This window comes from Solea solea, chromosome 1, assembly GCF_958295425.1.
Source record: "Solea solea chromosome 1, fSolSol10.1, whole genome shotgun sequence".
In the NCBI taxonomy this organism is placed as follows: domain Eukaryota; kingdom Metazoa; phylum Chordata; class Actinopteri; order Pleuronectiformes; family Soleidae; genus Solea; species Solea solea.
Window position 1 is genome coordinate 14067689 of NC_081134.1, and position 18843 is coordinate 14086531.

Sequence of the window (18843 nt, forward strand, 5' to 3'; positions counted from 1 at the left end):
ATTGTCTTTTCTTTTTTTTTTTTAATGATGCACTTATATTCTTTTCAACAAACTTGCCATGCTAAGTGATATCTAAGTGATAAGGAAAAGAATAAAGGGAGATGTTTGCCTCTTCGTCTTTAGTCTGAAGATATGGTCACATGCTGTGCCATGAAGAATAATAACAATTCATCAGAAATGTAAACCAGCTGACACCTATCCACCTACTCTATGACTTTGTGTGGCCTGTGCCAGTATACGGGGTAGTGCATATTACTTCCTGTTATTAAGGAGTATTAGTACAAAACTGCCAAATGGTTTTTGTGACAGATACAAGATAGTTTACAGGAACAAGCATTGGTGGACATTATTGGACATCTGCCACATCGAGAGGAGTTTGGATCATGTTACTAAGAGGAAGCTGATGGTTCAGTGTTCCTCTGTGTGGTTTACTTCCCCTGCTCAGAGCAATGCAGAAGCAGAAGCATCCCATTGGTTATGCCGTCTTCCTCTTCCCCTAGGGTTTTGCAAGACTTCTCTGGGGAGAGTTGTGTCCCTAGTTGTGCTCGCTGTTGCCCTGGAATTTGACAGGTCCCTATATAACATTTACTGTATCACTTTATCAAAAGTAATATTCTGATATAAAATGTACTTACATTTCAGAAGTACTAGTCTATATGCTGGCAAGTCCTTAGGCAAGACACTTATCCCCGTATTGCTCCTGACAGCTGTACGAAGAAAACAAGACGTGTGATAGAATATGTGCTGGGTGAATGGCAAAACTGTAGTGTAAAGCACTTTTGAGTGGTCATCAAGACTTGAAAAGCAATATATAAATACAGGCAATTTACCAACTCTTCTATTTTATTTGGTTATTAAGATGGTTGTAATTCAGTTGCAAAAATGTAATGGTATAAAAGTACTTAATAAAGTAAAGTAAAAGTTGATAGAAATATCAAAAGTACAGTACAGGTATGTACATTTTTTTTACAGAAGTATTTGTACTTTGTGTGTTACCTTACAACAGTGATGGTATGGGTAGATGATACTCTGAAGCTGGAAAATCTTCCAGGCTGTAAAACATGGGCATAACCACTGTAGCCAGTCCTTCCCGTCCTTTTTTTAATGCCACTGAATTTGTACACAGTGTCTGTGCAGCAGTTTCTCTGAGAATTATAGTCACTTGTACTTCCTGTTCACCCAGAAATATTTATTTAATTTTATCATAACTTCCAACCTCCTCTTTCCTCCACACAGGACCAAGCACCATACATTATTATTATTATTATTATTATTTTAAAGCTGTTTTAATGTGTAAATCTTATGTTTTCTATGTGATGTTTTGGAATCGAGGGACATGTGATTTTGAACTGTAAATCGTCTTTCTTAAAAGTGCCCTATAAAGAAAATGTATGATTTTATTTTGCAATATGTTAAATCAAATCATCACAAAAGAGTCCATCACAGATTGCCTCAGTGGGATTAACAATCTGTACATATCCTCTGTCCTTAGACCCTTGGTTTAGGTGGAAGCAACTTCAAGTTTCTATAAAAGAGTCATTTCATATTCTTTTTCACATGTGGGTATTACATTAAACACCACATTTGGCCTTTTAATCCCAAATCCCTATGAGGCTTGGCTAATTTTGCTCTGTGGCATAATCAATCACATTTGAAGGGATTTAGTATTTGGTGTCACTGGGCCATGTGGCAGGATATTAATATTCTAGCATCACACAAATCCAAGGTTGTGTCAAGATCACACCTGTCTCATTCGTTAGGCCCTCGCTATTTAAAGGTGAACAAACTACAACTCCCAGAATTCCTGAGCGGTAGCCTGGCCAACAGTGGCAGCTGGCAGCAGTGCTCAGCTCGGCTCAGCTCGGCTCTCTGGCTGTTGTACGCGGAGCTGCAGCGTTTGCTCCCCTGCAGACACAGTGCTGCTGCCTGGTTTAAGCACTTTTCCCACGACGAGGACGCACAGCGTGGCGCCTCTTTTCAGCCCGGCTCTTTCAGCATGGGTAATGGCATCAACAAGGTATGTTTCCATTTGTTGTCGCATGCGCTGGAGTTGACGGACGAGTGGTCCTGTAGTGTAAATGAGGAGAGGGCTTGGTATCATGTAGGCTTTGAAAAATAAAGAAGAAAAGAATGAAAAAGTTGCGTCTTTTGTTTGATTCAGTAAATGCAGACGTGTCCCATTCAAAGGAAATAAACAATACATTTAACATTGTGCGTGCTTATAGTGGCATCTGATCTGTTTGTTGTGGCAAAGGCAAGTCTAAACAAATGTGTGCTTTACTCTTGAGTCACAGTATGTTCTACATAACTGATGTTTGTCTCCCTCCCTGTCATCTATAGGTCCTGCCTGACTTATACCTGGGAAATTTCAAAGGTGTGTTTTTAAGTGTATGCTGTGTTATTTTTGGTTTGATTCCTTTCTGTGGTTGCACCCTCCCCATGATCTGCCTGTGATGTTTCTGTCAGATGCAAGAGACCGAGAACAGTTAGCCAGGAACAACATCACACACATCCTGTCCATTCATGACAGTGCAGCTCCCATCCTCCAGGTGAGAAGTTCTCCACCTCCTCATGCACTGGACCTGTGTCCGGACTTTCATTTTCTTGATCAGTTTTAAGCTGACGGATCAAGCAGATTGGGCTGAACGCGTCTGATTGGCGGAGACCTTGGTGTAGCAATTTGATGCACCTGTCTGAGCTCGGACACTGTTCATAAACCAGTCTGTCAGGTTGTTCAGGAAGACGTGTCACCAATGGCACTGCTTCATGAGCAAACAGGTGACAGTACCGCATGCGTAAACAATGAGTGCATTTTCTTCCTCATGTGATAGTTGGAGTATCGTGCCAACTGACTTGTGTGCTGAGCTGTGTGCCTGCGTGGGTTTGAGAGTAGGCGGCTTAGCTTGCTTTGGCCAGTGTTGTCTCTGCAGGCTCATGTCATTATTCTTTTTTTAATGGCTATTGATATTGGTATGAAGTTTCTCTTTACAGCTGCAGTTCCAAAAATACCCTGTTCAGTTTTTTTTGTATGTTATTTTACAAAAAAAGGAAACAATCCATGTCCATCCTCAGCAACACATGGGTGCATTCTTTAGGAGATTTTGATGAGAGCTTTTACTACCTGTTTGTTGATTTCTGTTAAATGCAAGTGACTGCTGACAGGTAACCGATGCCCTTGTGTCCCTCAGGAGATGACCTATCTCTGCATTTCAGCAGCTGACCTGCCCACACAGAACCTGTAAGTACCAACATGTGCAGCACAGAAGCTACAGAACAATGAAACGCCGAGGCAAAAAGAAAGAGACTCTGTAAAATATCCATTTTGTGTGGGTGTTTGAGGTTCATTCTCCAAGCTAACGTGTAAATGATACGCTTTCACAAGCTCAGCATTTCAATGTGAAGTTATTCCCTCGCTAGAGCATTAAAGCACAACTGGGTTCAGCTCTTGGTGCATGTGTAAAGGACATGTACTGACTGTACTCCAGGTGCCGTAAGGTAACATGAGATAAGGGTGCTGTGCATATTGCAAGGAAGGGAATACCCCTTTAGCTCGCATGCACATGCACATGCACATGTACACGTACACGCACACACACACAGTCAAAACTGCACCACACTTAGCACACTAATATCCCTTACAGCACCAGTTGACTCATACCTCTTACAATAGGTTCAGAGTCGGTGGTCAGGTGTTAAAAATCTGTTATGTGAAATATGACTCTTCTTGCATTCTGAACCATCCAGGGTGAGCAATGAAGGGATCTGACAAGTCAGGTGCAAACATGCGCACGCACGCACGCACGCACGCATGCACATGCACAGGCTTGTGCAGCTACTCTCCACAGGATATTGCACTTCCATTTATTTGAACAGCCTTAAGAAAGTGTTATCCCTAACCTTATTCATAGCCAGTTAATGCCTCACCCTAACTTTAACTGAAGCACAATTCAGCACTAAACTTAACCACTTCCTCAGAAATGAGGTTCTGCCTCATTAGGACCAGGTTTTGATTTACAGAAGGCCAGAGAGGGGGGGCATTAAGTCTCTGTGTCATAGCTAGCAGCACAGCAAGGCACCTTTTTTCTACAGTTCCTACTATTCTCACCAATGAATGTGTTCATTGCTTATTATAAGAGACATTTTCTTATTCTCCACAGGACCCAGCACTTTAAACAGAGTATAATGTTCATGCACGAGTCCCGCCTCAAAGGAGAGGGCTGCCTCGTTCACTGGTAAGAGCAAGTGTCCTTGTCGTGTCTTTACCTGAAAGCTTGAGTCGACTTTCACTCGCACAGACTTTTGAAACCGAGCTTTCCTGTTCTGAACTAGACTTCATTTATCTTATAACACAACACACAGACAACTGCGATCAGCTAAGTACACAGGTGAACCCATGTGGAACGGCGACACAGACCAGATCATATGATAAGCAAAGGCTTATTCTTGTACTTCCCATAACAGTACTGTACAGAGTACAGTAACAACTCTGACCGCGTTGTGTTCGACGCAGGGTTTTCTCAGAAACACAGGGGAACAAGTGGCTGTTTAAAAGATTTGAAGTGACACCATCCATCCATTTTCTACCGCTTTATCTTCCACAGGAGGAGTGCGGGGGGTTGAAGTAACACCGTTTTTTTTTTTTTTTTTTTTTATTTATTTTATTTTAATTTAATACATGTTTGTCAAAAATAACTCAGATTTATCCAGGAATGTATTATTTACTTATTACTATATTTAAAGTGCCTTTGTTCCGAACAGTTCCTTTATTGTTTTACCCATGTCAATGCCCGTGGCTTTCTTTCTGTCGCAGTAATTTCGGTTTGTCTTCCATTGCTGTGGTTATTTAATCTAATATTTGTTCATGTGTATGTTTACACTGTGGTGAGGTGTTTTCATCATCTTGTTCTCCTACCGTATGTTGACATGCTTTGTCATTTGCAAGGATTATGATACTTACATGGAAACATTCTGTAGAAAACCTACAGATGAATTGATTTAGCATTTTCAGCAATAATTGAATCCACTGTCAGGATTTAAGTGTTTCTTCATTTTCATCATTTTTTTTTTTTATAAGAATATGCATCGTTAAGGAACACGGATACTGTGGCATATACACTCAAAACAGTTACTGTTTTGTTAAAAGTGTGTGCAAATGCAAACATATTCAGATGTCTAAAAAACCAGGATATGACATTTAAATGTCATATCGCCTTTTTTAGTTTCATGTGACAATCACACTCAACATGCGGTCTTACCAGCATCATTTCCTATTCCACAATATTAAGGTCTTCAACTCTCTTCATCCCCTACTTTCTCCAGTTTGGCAGGTGTGTCCCGCAGCGTCACCCTTGTAGTAGCTTACATCATGACCGTGACAGGCCTGGGCTGGCAGGAGGCACTCGCTGCAGTCAGAGTGGCCCGGCCCTGTGCCGGCCCCAACCTGGGTTTCCAGCGCCAGCTCCAGGAGTTCGAAGCTGCTCATGTTGATGAGGTCAGTCCTGAGAAGTGAGCACAGGAAAATAGAGTTGGAGACAAAATGCTCCGTCTTACTGTTTTTCTTTTCTTGTCCTGTAGTTCAGAGAATGGCTGCGCAGGGAATACGAGGACAACCCGTTCAACGATGACACTGATATACGGGACTTGCTTGCCACAGTGTCCAAAATGAATAGTGAAGAGGTGAAGAAAGAGACAAATACCCCACCTGTAGGTTTTTGATCAGAATTGTTGAATGTGATATTTTTGGCTGAGTCTGATACTGGACCTGTGTTGAAGTCTAATGAGCTTCACCAGTACAGTTGTTATGAAGAGCACATATCCATTTTTACTATTATTGATGTTTCCGGTTCAGTTTTTTTTCCTTCTAACTTATAAATGCCGTGGACTGCGTTTCGTGTACGTTTTGTCATTGTGATTTTGAACAGTGTAATAAAAGGAGTGAAAAGATTTGTCAGTGGTCTGTCATGTTAAGGTGATAAGAAACGCTCTGTGTTATGTTTACATGTCTGTTTCCTGGTTCTCTTCCTGTTTGTCTCATGTGCAGTGGAGGTCATGCATGTTTGTGTCATCAAAGGCGCCAAGGCAGTGTCCTTATCTCAGCCTTTCTGTTCAACTTGTTTTAAAAACTACAAACCAACAACAGCTCCATTATGTTCACCATGGTTAGATACTACAGTACAATAGTCGTTACAAATGCTATAGATTGGTGGGCATGTGTATAGATAACCACTGGAGGGCAGTAATGGCAACAATGTACTTAAGAAAAGTACAGTACATTTCCTCCACCATGTGCAACTTCTCTCAATTCTGGTTTCTCATTAGTCACCAAGCCAAATTAAAACTTTCCCCAATAACAACCTGCAGACTTTCTTATTTCCAGTCAGCAGCAGTTAGTTTGAACTCACAGATTTTTTAGAAACGTGAAAAAATATGTGGGTGGATATTTTGGTACAGGTAAATGTTCCATTCTCTTTGGGTGTCTGCTCAGGGTGTCACTATGAGGGATTCCCCACTGCAGTGCCGTGTGGGCGCTGAGTTTCACAGAAATGAACGGCTGACAGCTGCGCATCTCCTTTTGAACTTCTCAGAGCCAGAGAAGCTCCTCCCTGGACCAAATTCAAGATGTGATAACATTTAAAAAAAACGACAGAGGGCTTTGAAACAGATTTCGGTGGAGGAGCTCACATGATCTAAGGTAAGATTTCGCTCCTTATTTTCGGCAGCCTCATCAGTAAAAAGAAATGTTAAATGAATTTGCCATTAGAAGTTTGGTAGTATTAGGCATCACAGCAACTTCAAGGGATGAGTTTAAATCTTTGCATTATGTTTAAATTATGAAACACGAGTTTCTCAAAAACTTGTCTATAAGCTATAGGCTTAACTGCAACATGATTATACATGACTTCTATCTGTATTCATGCATGTATCACAAAGGAGTCACGCTCTCGTTGATCACTTTAACCACTACCTCTTGCCCTCGTGTATACAAGTGTGACCTAGTGTCAAAAACATCACAGGAAACAAAAATGCTCAGAAAGCGATCGCTTGTAAGTTGTAAGAGTGAGGTGCCCAACCAAGTAACCCTTGGCAAAACATTCATTTTCAAAAGACAAATTACATTTTAATGGGCAGTTGCACATTTTTGATCACTGTTTTAAATCAGTTCAATATTTGTCAGGTTCAGGAAAAATCCAAGTCTCCCTCTTTTGCAACACTCGTTTTTTTTAAATTTATTTTTTCAAATTATTTGCAGAAATGAACCTGGATGAAGACAGCGGCCTGTCAGTCAGTTGCGGCAATGGCAAACTGAGACAGTGGCTGATCGAGCAGATCGACAGCCAGAGATATCCTGGTCTGGTCTGGGAGAATGATGAAAAGAGTATTTTCAGGATCCCATGGAAACATGCAGGGAAACAAGATTATAACAGAGAGGAGGATGCTGCACTCTTCAAGGTCAGGTCATCCCCTCCATGTCTGCTCACGCTGCAACCTGAACTGTAACTGACAACACCATAAGTTACTTTTAGAGAAAAAGAAGAGAGTGATGTTTATGGATGTGAAGATATTGCATTGCTTTGTATGTCTGCGTAACAGAAGTTCAATGAATCTATTCCATGACTGTTTCAGGCATGGGCCATGTTCAAAGGAAAGTATAAGGAAGGCGTTGACAAACCAGATCCCCCCACATGGAAAACTAGACTACGTTGTGCACTTAATAAAAGCAATGACTTTGATGAGATAGTAGAAAGAAGCCAGCTGGACATCTCTGAGCCCTACAAAGTCTATAGGATCATTCCAGAAGGAGCCAAGAAAGGTATTTAATAAAAATACATGCAAGATGCAGTGTTTTTTTTTTTTTTTCTTTTCTTTTTTTTTTTTTTTTAACCACATGTGTAGTGAAACATTTTGCAAGATGAGGCGTTTGGGTAAAATAGTTTATGATGTAGTGGGACTTTGATACAAACAGCAGCAGTATTCAAAGCCATGCAATGTCTATGGTTCATTTGTATATATACTATGATGCTACATTTCACAAATCAGCTCACATTTTTTATAGGCTGCTGGCATATTTTTAACATGATGCACCATCGCTGTTGATTCTATTGAGGCAGGAAGCACAAAGGAAGCCAAAGCATGTACCAAAAAGGCCAGAGTGCTTTTTTTAGAGAGCTTCAGTTACCAAGTGCAGGGTGCACATGACGACCTCCAGCCTTGCATAACAAAGTCTCTGCGGCAGTACAACAGCTTTTATTATCAGGGCAGAAACCTTCTCTCTGTAGCTGATTGTCGAGCAAGACTGAGGCACCTGACTGAGTCGTGTGTTGCGCTCACTTTGCAAATCACCCTGACACTAAAATTAATTGCAGCAAAACTTCACAAGTGCACGAAGCATATTCAGTTTGAAACCTGCAAAAAAAAGACTCAGGCTAATTAGGTCCACAAAATATTGTTCCTCATTTATTTTAGTTTACAGTTAAACCTGAACAATGTTGCATATATCCGGATTATATACTGTTTACATTGTATATATTCTATTTCATTTGTTTATCTTAATATTTAATCCATTTTTTATATATATCTGTGGTGCTGCAACACTGCAAATGTCCCCGTATATAAGGATTATCTCACAATTCAACTATATCACAGTCCTTTATTTTTCAATGAGAGGTTCATTTCTCTTTCCATGGAGGAGAAGATACTGTTATAAGTGCGGAGTTCATAGCAAAGCATGGACATGATTTGTGGGTAAATGATCTGACAAGTGTACTGATGGTTTTTATTTATTTACAGGATTGAGGGCAGGCACTATAGAGGAGACACAATCACATGTAAATGCCCTTGGCTATATTCCTCAGTATGGGCCTCTGCACAACCAGGTCAGCAATTTTTGTTTGCTACTGCATCCTATAAACTGGACCTCGCTCACTGAAAACAAAGTTTTTGGTTTAATGGCGTCTTCTTTTCCTTTCCCAGTTGCCCGGGTACATGGTTTCTCAGGAGAGACGGGACTGGAGGGAATACTCCCAAGCAGAACCACAACCGCTTCTTCCTCCTCACCTCCAAGGGCCACATGCGGAACTTCAGTATGACCAGTGCCACTACCCGTCGGCACTCAGCCGGGCTTGGCCTGGATCACATGCAGAAAATGGTAAGATCCAGCTGTACACATCATGTAGTGGTGGAGTCGTTATTTTCCTGAAACTATGCAAAACTATGAGCAACTGAAAATACACACCTGTAAAATATCAACAGGCATTTTTTTTTTTTATGCAGATGCATCTGGCTAACTGCAACTTCATTATGACTACACTCTCAGTTTCATAATGTGATAAAAATGCTCAGTAGTCACTGTGAAAGTACGACTAGTACTAGAAATATCTGTCATTAAGTAGTCAGTCTTGGTTCAATGTTGAATGTCTTGTCATTTTCCTGACAGAGCCTCTGTGTCAGGGAGTGGCAGCATATTAGGTGAAGTGCAGTCTGTGAGGACACGTGTCTGTAATCAGAGACAGAAGTTGCACGTGTCTCAGTTCATGGCTGTACTCACATTAAAGCCTTTTTTTTGTGCTTTCTTTCTTTTGCCGTGAAACAATCACAAAAGAAGATTTTGTGCATCTGATTCTCTGCTTTGTTCATTATCTGGTCTCACTCTCTAAATTCAATGTCTCTCTTTCTCTCTCATAAGATGACATCAACGTACTTGTAAAGATTGTATCCCATCACATGATTTCTGTGATGGAAATAATCCTATATTGATTGTTGTGTGTAAGGGGGACATTACAGAACTAGCAGTAACGGAATTAAATGAGCTTAAATTCGCACTGTGAAGACAAACATACAGTTGCCATGAATACATCGATGCAGGAAGGAGGGAGCTGTGAAACGGCTATGGCCTCGTGATCAGTGGTGTGTGCACAAACAACTGGAGACAAATTTGTTCATGCGAAACGGCCAGTTCAGTTGTTGCTGCATACGCCTGGAAGATGTGAGACGTGTTACTTCTGTCCCTTTACTGCAAGGTGCCAACCAATTACAGTAAACTCATGCCATGGGGTTTTTCATTCACTCTCCACACTACTCACCCTTGTTCTAGATTAGAGGGAAATAATCTAGAACAAAGATTATTTCCATATGTTTAGAAAGGAAGCCTCATATTTGATACGAATTATTTCATTTTATTCTGCACAGGATTCCAGCTCTCCTTCCACACCTACTTTGCAGAGTCACAACCCCCTGTTTATACGATGGACCACAACCATGTAATCACAGGTATAGCATAATCTTGGGCTCATGGGATATTTAAAATCATACATTGTACAATATGTAGCGGGATGTTTTATGTCCGTCCAATCCGGCTAAGGAATGAAACTTAAAAAAAAACATTTAAAAAGATGGCTTAAAACTCGTGTCTTTCTTTCAGATTTCAGCCTACACGTGTCTCTATACTACAGAGAGTCATTGGTAAAGGAGGTTACTACCACCAGTCCAGAGGGTTGTCGGATCACTTCATCCTCCTCCTCCTCCTCTCCATCCTCCTCCACCCGCTTATCCCCATGCCCAGAGGACAAGTTTCACAGTGGGGCAGAGACCATCACTTTTCCGTTCCCGTACCCCGAGTCTCAGAGGCAGGGTGCTGACATGCTTCCTAACATCCTGGAAAAGGGGGTGCGTTTGTGGATGATGCCGGACGGGTTGTATGCTAAGCGCTTATGCCAGGGGCGAGTATACTGGGAAGGACCTCTGGCTCCATATATGGATAAACCCAATAAGCTGGAGAAGGAGCAGCCTTGCAAACTCTTTGACACACAGCAATTCCTCATTGGTAAGACCAAATACTGTTTTCATCTACAGGTTTAGACTAAACCCTATGGACAATACTGTATTATTTTGTGCTCACTCTGTGTCCCACACTGTGGTAGAGGAAGAACTCTGATATGTCAGATAAAGCTTCTCATTCTGCCGTCGTGTCTCATCCCTGGTGCAGAATAATAACTAAAATGCAGTAATGACGGTGCTGCGTCATCTATTTACAGTACAATGTTAGATGTGGTTATGCTAATGAAGGCTGGGATGATGATGTTGATGTTATTGATGAGGGAGCGGCTGCAGGTGCCTCAGCTGGGTAAGTCCCTCTTGAGTTAGAGCTAAGAAGCTATAGTCACTTTCTCAGCAGGGGTGTGGAATCCCCACCCACCTCGTGTGGGCCACCACAGTGTGACAAAAATGATCTTTTCTGTGCCATTTCACACTAAAATTTCCGTCATCCCATCAGTGGTTTCCAGAAAATCTGTCATAATTAAGGAAAATGTCATGAGCAGTTTGGGGTTTTCAGTGTCAAAGTATTTTTAAATGGTATGGTGTGTGTGTGTGTGTGTGTGGGGAAGGCTCGTTTCTCACTGTGTATCCTTTCTTTTCTTTGTCTTTTGTTCAGAGCTTCAAGATTTTGCCCATAATGGCCGAAATCTACCGAGACACCAGGTGGTGCTGTGTTTTGGAGACGAGTACCCTGACCCACAGCGGCAAAGGAAGATAATCACAGCACAGGTAAAACAAAACATCACCCCATCACTCGATTCACCAATCTTAAAGCATTTCATTCTTATAGTGAAAACTCAGTTAGCATTATTTATAGCTTTTCCCCACACACCAAGTACAAATGGGTTCAATCCTGACAGCAGCAACATACAGTTGCACTACCTGTGGATTGGCAAACCTAGCTGAAAATAAATAAATAATTGGGAGTCAAACTGACTGTAAATAAGCAAGTGGTAAAAGACTGTCCAACATCGTAAAATGAACAGCCATAATGTGAAAAATGCAGTCACAGACACTTTACATGTGCATAATTATTGATTGAGGTTTAATATTTCCTTTTTTAGGTGGAGCCAATGTTTGCCCGAAAACTGGTGTACTATTACCAACAGAACAATGGCCACCATCTGCGAGGCTATGACCACATCCAGGGACAGAGCCCGTCTCCAATCGACTATCCTTCACAGAAACCTCTACAGCATATTCAGGAGTGACAAGCACACACGCACACACACACACACACACACACACACACACACACACGCTCACACACACACTGGAGGGTATGAAGGTGAATGTAAACCACTGAGTGTTTATCATGTCTTGTCTTGTAGTGTGTACTGTATATGGCAGGAACTGTCTGAGGGGTAGAGATGGGGAAGACCCTGTTTTCATTTAAGCACCATAGTCTTTTTTTTTTTTACTAAAAGAATTTATTGTGACAGTGTAAAGGATGCGGTTTGAGGGAGGGTAGGGTGGGGTAGAGGGCGACTGAGACAGGAAGTACTAGCACAGGTGCACAGGAAGAGTGGCCCCCAAGTCTAACACTGATGTGTCAAAGAAATAACCCGAGCGTGAACGAGTACTTATTGCATTTTCCACAGGTAACAGCTGACACGGCCATTGTTATTATCTGTGGGACATCTAGCACTTGTTGTTGAAAATGGTTAGCAACATCCGCGCGTACAGGCCATTGTAGAGGGAAAAAAAAAGAAACACACACAAACTGTATTATGAGATGTAAATCATTCATCTTGTGGTGTCGTAATGGGGCCGTTATCTCAATTATTTTCCCTCTTCTACTTCCACCGAACACTTACTTCTACTGAACCCATTTCTACTGAACCCATTTCTACTGAATTTCTTCGGCTCAGAAAAAAAACATCTGATTCCTTTAAATCATTTGTCAAAGCTAAATTATAAAATGCAGTTTCTGCGATTATTTGATGGACTGAGCCACTATTTCCATGTGACAATTTACTGTGTATTACATGTTCAAGCTGACAATTACTCACTATTTTTTTTATTTTTTTTATTTCAAAGCCGGTGTTCACATATTTGTCCAGTAATTGTCAGCATTAGATCTTAAACCTGTGAGTTTGTGTAGACAACTGTAGAATCAATAATGATAATAATAAAGATAATAGAAATCATAATGCATAGAGAATCCATGAAAGCAGTTGATTTAGTAAATATTTCTTTTTATTTTGTAAAATATTCTAATTATTCGTTGGACTCTTCTGTAAATATTTCTTTATTTTCTTTCTTGTGAAATACTTTATGGTTGTAATTTCAGTTGTAGATTTTTGCAAGTAAACATGGCTGTTTGTTAATCCTAATAGCATGTTTAAGAGAGCGCTGCTCGAGGCCAGTGTCACCAGAGAAGACTGGTGGGTGGTCTTTTGTAGAGAAACGTTGGCTGGAAAAATCACACTCATCTCATAACTCGCAAGGTACCCTTTACCTGTTCCTCTTGACCTGAAACTAGTGGCCTCACAAACGGGAAGGAAAACTACCTCTATGGTCTGTATGCAGGTTCAGCCAGAGAGTAGCTCTCTAGTTCCCAAGTCCTAGACCAACGGGCTGTAAAACATCCCAGAAGAAATACTTGAAACCTCAAAAACAAAGAAAGAAAGACACAATTAAAACGCGTGTGTGTGTGTGTGTGTGTGTGTGTGTGTGTGTGTATAACAAAATGCAAAAGTCAGAGGTGGAGATTGTCATTGAACTCCCAAAGACTGATGTAACAGTTGGAGGGATACAGGTTGTGTTATGTTTTTCTTCTGTGGTCCTGAGTTTCGATCTCTGCATGTACTTCCTTCACACTTAAACCACATCACTTTCACAATGGCTTCAAACGTATGACCAAAATCAGAGGCGGGAATGACTTTTGAGTGTGTGCGTTCGTGAGGGTGTGAGACAACGCATTTGTTGCCTCTTCAGGACATTTTCTGGAATAAACACCGCACTTTTTGCGGCACCAGTCGTCCTCACAGAGACCAGAACCTGGTCCTAAAGAGGCAGAACCCCATTCCTGAGTAACTGGTTAATTTTAGGGCTGATTTGAATTGTGGTTAGATTAAGGATAAGGTTGGGCCAATGCACTGTCCTACGAAGAATAGCTGCACAAACATCTGTGTGTCTCACTGTCTTTGTCAACCATACATCCTTTTTTCCAGTGACCATGTGACAATTTAACAAATACTTAGAACACCAGTTGTGTGTGTATGTGTGTTTAAATTGTGTGGGTGGGTGCATATCACACAGTTGCAGTATTTCTGTTATCAGAATTTGACATTTATGGATAAAAACATGTTACTCCCCCACCTACAACATTAGTGACTCAAACCTGCGTGTATGCACACACACACACTGATTACAGTAAAAACGTGCAAAGCCAGCTTCAGATGAATTCTCTAAAAGTGTGCATGCTGGAAAACAGTGCGTTATGATTAAGACGAGGGTTAATATAATGATTAATATAAACTGGATGTATGAATGATTTATGTTGAAATAAACCTATCGAATCTTTTGTTGTACATGTGCTGTGTTTCTTTTGTCTTTCTTTTCTTTATGTAACCAAAGGCTGCAAAGAATGAGACTCATATTTGGTTAGAGGGGGGAGGGGGGGGGAGGTAAAAAGACAGTCACACATTTGCCATGGTATTTCCCCTCTGCAGGAAGCCACATCATTTGTAGTCAGGCTCAAGCTCATCCGCCTATATCAGCCGTTAGTCCAAGCGACACCGTCTGGGCCCTTCACTCGAAGCCTCTGAAACAAACTGTTAAATCGTAACCTAGTCCCCCGAACAATGGCAAAAATGATTTTTTTTTTTTTAGAGAGAAATGAAACTGTCAACAGCTCAACTGCAGTATTTGTATTAGACTCTAATGGTTCCATCTTGACTCAGGGATAATGATACATTTGACTGATAAGGCTGCCGTTGGCACATCATATGAAACAACAAGACACTTTCATTTATTGTGTAATGCTATCTTGTCCCACTCTAACTGTCCTTAACACACGGATCATCTTCTGTTTTTGGTGTTTCACTGCACCTCTCACAGACACCTAAAGCTATTGTGATGAGTTTTTATCAATAGCAGCACTGATTTGTGTTTATCTATTTATGTGTGATAAGGATCTGAAGCATCCACGAGAAAAACTTGACCATGTTATGCTGACATCTGCTGGTTAGTGTAAAAAATCGTTTTGTGTTGTTTTAGACAGCAGGGACTCTTCATGTTATGTTTGTTTTGAAAGGAAATTGATCTGAGGTTTTATTGCTTCACAATGTAAAGATGAGTCGACTCAGTCCTCGTTTTCAGTTGATACAATTCTGGGCTGTTATACGTGTTTGTTGGTGATGTATACCAGATGTGGTCATAGTGGCTTAAAAGCACTGGATAAATTACACAATATGAGGATATTTTCCACCCAGACAGTGTCAAGCAGAAAAAGACAGAACGCAGAACAATTGGCATATACAAATCTGACACAACAGTATGAAATTACATTTTACATTCTTGGTCAGGTTTTCGTTTTTTAAATGTTTCTTTTGTTTTTTTTCATTCATTTATTTATTTAAAATAGGGACCAGGCATATTACTAGACATGCATGCATGTAAATATACAAGATTGTAGCCAGTGGCTAATTTCCATCTTCAGTCCCTGGTTGATGCTAACAAAAAACAGCAACGCAAAATCACAGAGACAACAACAAATAAGACGGGAGGCGAAACATATGAACACTGACATTTTTAGACCAGATCACACATAATACATATATAAAACAAACACGTTACTTATGACAAGCCAGAATTTTTTGGGGTGATCACAATACAAGTTATAATCTTCCTAGTTAAATAAAGATTAAATTAAAATAAATAAATAAACCCCAGGTGCTGCACAAACACTTACCCTCTTGTCTTCACATATTACATTATTGTTTTTACGTGACCCATAACATCAGCTCCCCATTAAAAGTGTGCATTCATCAAAAATACTTAACAAATGCATTTAAGTTGGGACTTCTACACGACAGAGCATTTAATAATATTAATAATCAGGAGGGGATGTCTTTTTTTTTCCATCTGAGCATCTGCCTCAAGTGCCTGTGCACACTAGTATTCAAAACTCATCGTGCAACACATTTCCTTATTTATTTAACAAAAAAAAAGAAAACCCATTAGACTCAAAGTCAGTGACCTCTGTGTGTTTAGGTTCAGGAATCTGTGAGACCCCTGGATTTGATGACAGTGCTGTTTAACCCTCGTCAGCTCGAGCCGATCCTTCTTGTTTGACCCCCGGGGTTGGGAAGGTGTTGACCTCATTTTCCTTTTTAAAACATCTGACCTCTCAAACTGACATTGCAAATCCACCAGTCATCACTCACCCCGGCTCACTGCCCATGGTCTGGCTCTCGTGGCGCTGTAGCACGGGAGCAGACAATGAGAGCACAAGTGAAAAATATGAACAGACAGAACACATGATATAGTGTCTACACACAGAATTAATCCATCACTGGTGTAACTTGGAATTATTATTATTATTATTACAACAATAAATTAATTATCTTACATGACCAACAGGTGGCATCAGAGATGCTGCTCGTCAGCTGTATATATATTTTTTTTTATCATCACAATTAATCAGCTTGAATTGTTTTCAGATGCCTGTGTTTACGTGAGCCTCTTCCGATAACAATGTACTCGACCAAATACATTACGATGGCAGGAAAGCAAAAACAGTTGTCGGATGAGGAGCAGCGTAAGTAATGAGAAACAATCAGATGACTTTGGGAGATGAGTATAAACAGATATGGGTTGATAAGCAGAACAATATGCCGGGCTACCTGGCATGAATGCAGGGGATTGACTGTCTGTTTAGTTTGGATGGGAGCTGACATTGGAGAAAAATATAGAAAAGTCTGAAACACTGATTTACTCTTATTTTAACCATATCATCGTACCACGATTCCCTCCAGGGATGTACAGTATGAAACAATGAGAGTCCAAGTTTCACTGTTCAAGTCTGTGTGTGTGTGGATGCAGGTGCAGTATACGAAATGACCAGCAGGGAGTGATGTGTCATTGGATGGTTGCTCAAGAGTGAAACTATGGAACACAATGGTCCCACATTAAATGAATTGCTGGACTACAAGAGTTGGTGCGTTCAAAAAAAACCAAAAAAACATTTGATCACTCTTAATGGCTCAGGGGCGTGACTTTCTGTAATACCCCTCCTCCTCTAAGACAAACATACTACATCTATTAGGCCTACACATGTGGGAGTGTACACACACACACACACACACACATGCATACAGTTTGATTTCCTTAATTCATTTTGCTTCAATTTCACAAACTTATTTTGCCCCTCACCCCCAAAAAACTAAAACAAAACCCTATACAATGCGAGAGCTTGGGGTTCCTCATTTTCTTTGATTTTTCTGTCCTTCCAAACTTAAAAGATTCTTTTTATGTGTGTGTGCTTTCTGTGTCATTTGACACACACACACACACACACACACACAAGAACCAGTGCCGACAGAGAGACGGAGGTGGTCAGAGTGACAGCTCATGGGCCACATTGCGTGAGAGTTGACTCAGGCCGTTCTCAGACTCTGTGTGGTCTGGGTGTGTGGTCTCCAGCTGACGGGCAGGGAGGAAGACGGGAGAACCCTGTGTGTGTGTGTGTGTGTTTGTGTGTTCAAGTATTTACTTTATCCAGTGTCAGGTCCAGGCTCTCTGTAGTCATGGTCTGACCAGAAAGCTCTGCCTTCCACCACTCAGCAGGCCCAGTCTGAAAGATAAACACATTGCCACCACTCTGACATGGCTCATCTAAGGATCACTTTTATCCACGTACACTTACAGGACCGGCGAGACCCTCGTATTAGAGAGTGCAAATGAAGTGCTTCTATAGCCTTGTAAAGATTGTTTTCCTAACAGTTCCTTTCTCATTTTCATCTGTAGCTTTGATAGACGTCGTTCCATATTGGCATTTAAGACAAACGTGAGCTGCATTTAATGTTTTTAAATATTTACATTTGAATTTCTAGTCCTTTGCACACCACTATGGGGAGTGCACCACATTGCATTTTTACTGCATCTACTGAATTTTGAACTTTGAACCCTGGTTGACAAATGCTCTTACATGCATTTATATTGGTTGTCAGGCCCAGCCCTGTGAACTGCCTTTGAAATATTTGTTCTGTGTCGAATGAGTCTGTCTTTTATGATTTAGCATTCTTTGTGATGTGTATATGTTTGAAAAATCTGCCATTCACTCGTTTTCTCCGACTCATTTTTTTTTTTTAGACAGACCCCAACTCACGAGAATGTCTTCACATCCACTCTGTACAATGAAACTGGATCATTAAGTACAGATCCACGGTGAGGGAGATAAGACCTCGTACAACCTCCACACTCTTCCCCTGTGTTTTTGTACACACACACACACACACACGCACATACACACAACCATCAGGCGAGCCTACTCTCCTCTCCCACTCCCACAGTGATCTCAGGGGAAGGCTATGTAATGCAGCACTGCTGAGAACGCGCCATGAAAATATAAATACAACCTCGCCGCATTTCAACCATGTAAATAAACAGGGCCACCCAAATTTCCAATTAGAGCTGGTGTGGAAGGCAGGAAATGGGTTAGACGAGAGGAGACCACACCTCCTTCTCTATCCTCTGCTCCTGAATGGAGTCCAGGTCCAGGTCAGGGACATGGGACAGTGGCAGTGTAGACACAGTAGAGAGCAAAGCATTCAGCACCCCATCTTCGGCTGTTTTGCACGTTCCCCTGCAGCTCCATTATTGTATGCTCCTCCCCTTATTACCACTCCTACAAGACAACAAATACAAGGAATTTGATACTTTATACTCGTGAAATCACTGTAATCTTCGATAAGATTTTTTGGGTTCACGTTTCCATTTTGCAAACATTTCATTTACCTTATTTTGACACACCAAGCCTTCAACCGTCTTGCCTTATCGGTCCCATCGAGTTTCTCAGGCAAT

At 41.0% G+C, this 18843-nt stretch overlaps 2 protein-coding genes across 2 annotated transcripts; both read left to right on the forward strand.

Annotated features, from left to right (window-relative positions):
- The first annotated feature begins 1820 nt into the window (after positions 1-1820).
- dusp22b (dual specificity phosphatase 22b) lies at positions 1821-5785 on the forward strand. Its single transcript, XM_058637655.1, has 7 exons — positions 1821-2017; positions 2341-2374; positions 2467-2549; positions 3189-3238; positions 4158-4232; positions 5320-5491; positions 5575-5785. The coding sequence occupies exons 1-7, from the start codon at positions 1997-1999 to the stop codon at positions 5713-5715; spliced, it is 576 nt and encodes a 191-aa protein (XP_058493638.1). The 5' UTR covers positions 1821-1996; the 3' UTR covers positions 5716-5785.
- An 823-nt stretch (positions 5786-6608) lies between these two features.
- irf4a (interferon regulatory factor 4a) lies at positions 6609-14294 on the forward strand. Its single transcript, XM_058644299.1, has 9 exons — positions 6609-6691; positions 7250-7449; positions 7624-7810; positions 8788-8873; positions 8971-9145; positions 10186-10266; positions 10418-10819; positions 11429-11541; positions 11877-14294. The coding sequence occupies exons 2-9, from the start codon at positions 7252-7254 to the stop codon at positions 12021-12023; spliced, it is 1389 nt and encodes a 462-aa protein (XP_058500282.1). The 5' UTR covers positions 6609-6691; positions 7250-7251; the 3' UTR covers positions 12024-14294.
- The last annotated feature ends 4549 nt before the right edge of the window (positions 14295-18843 follow it).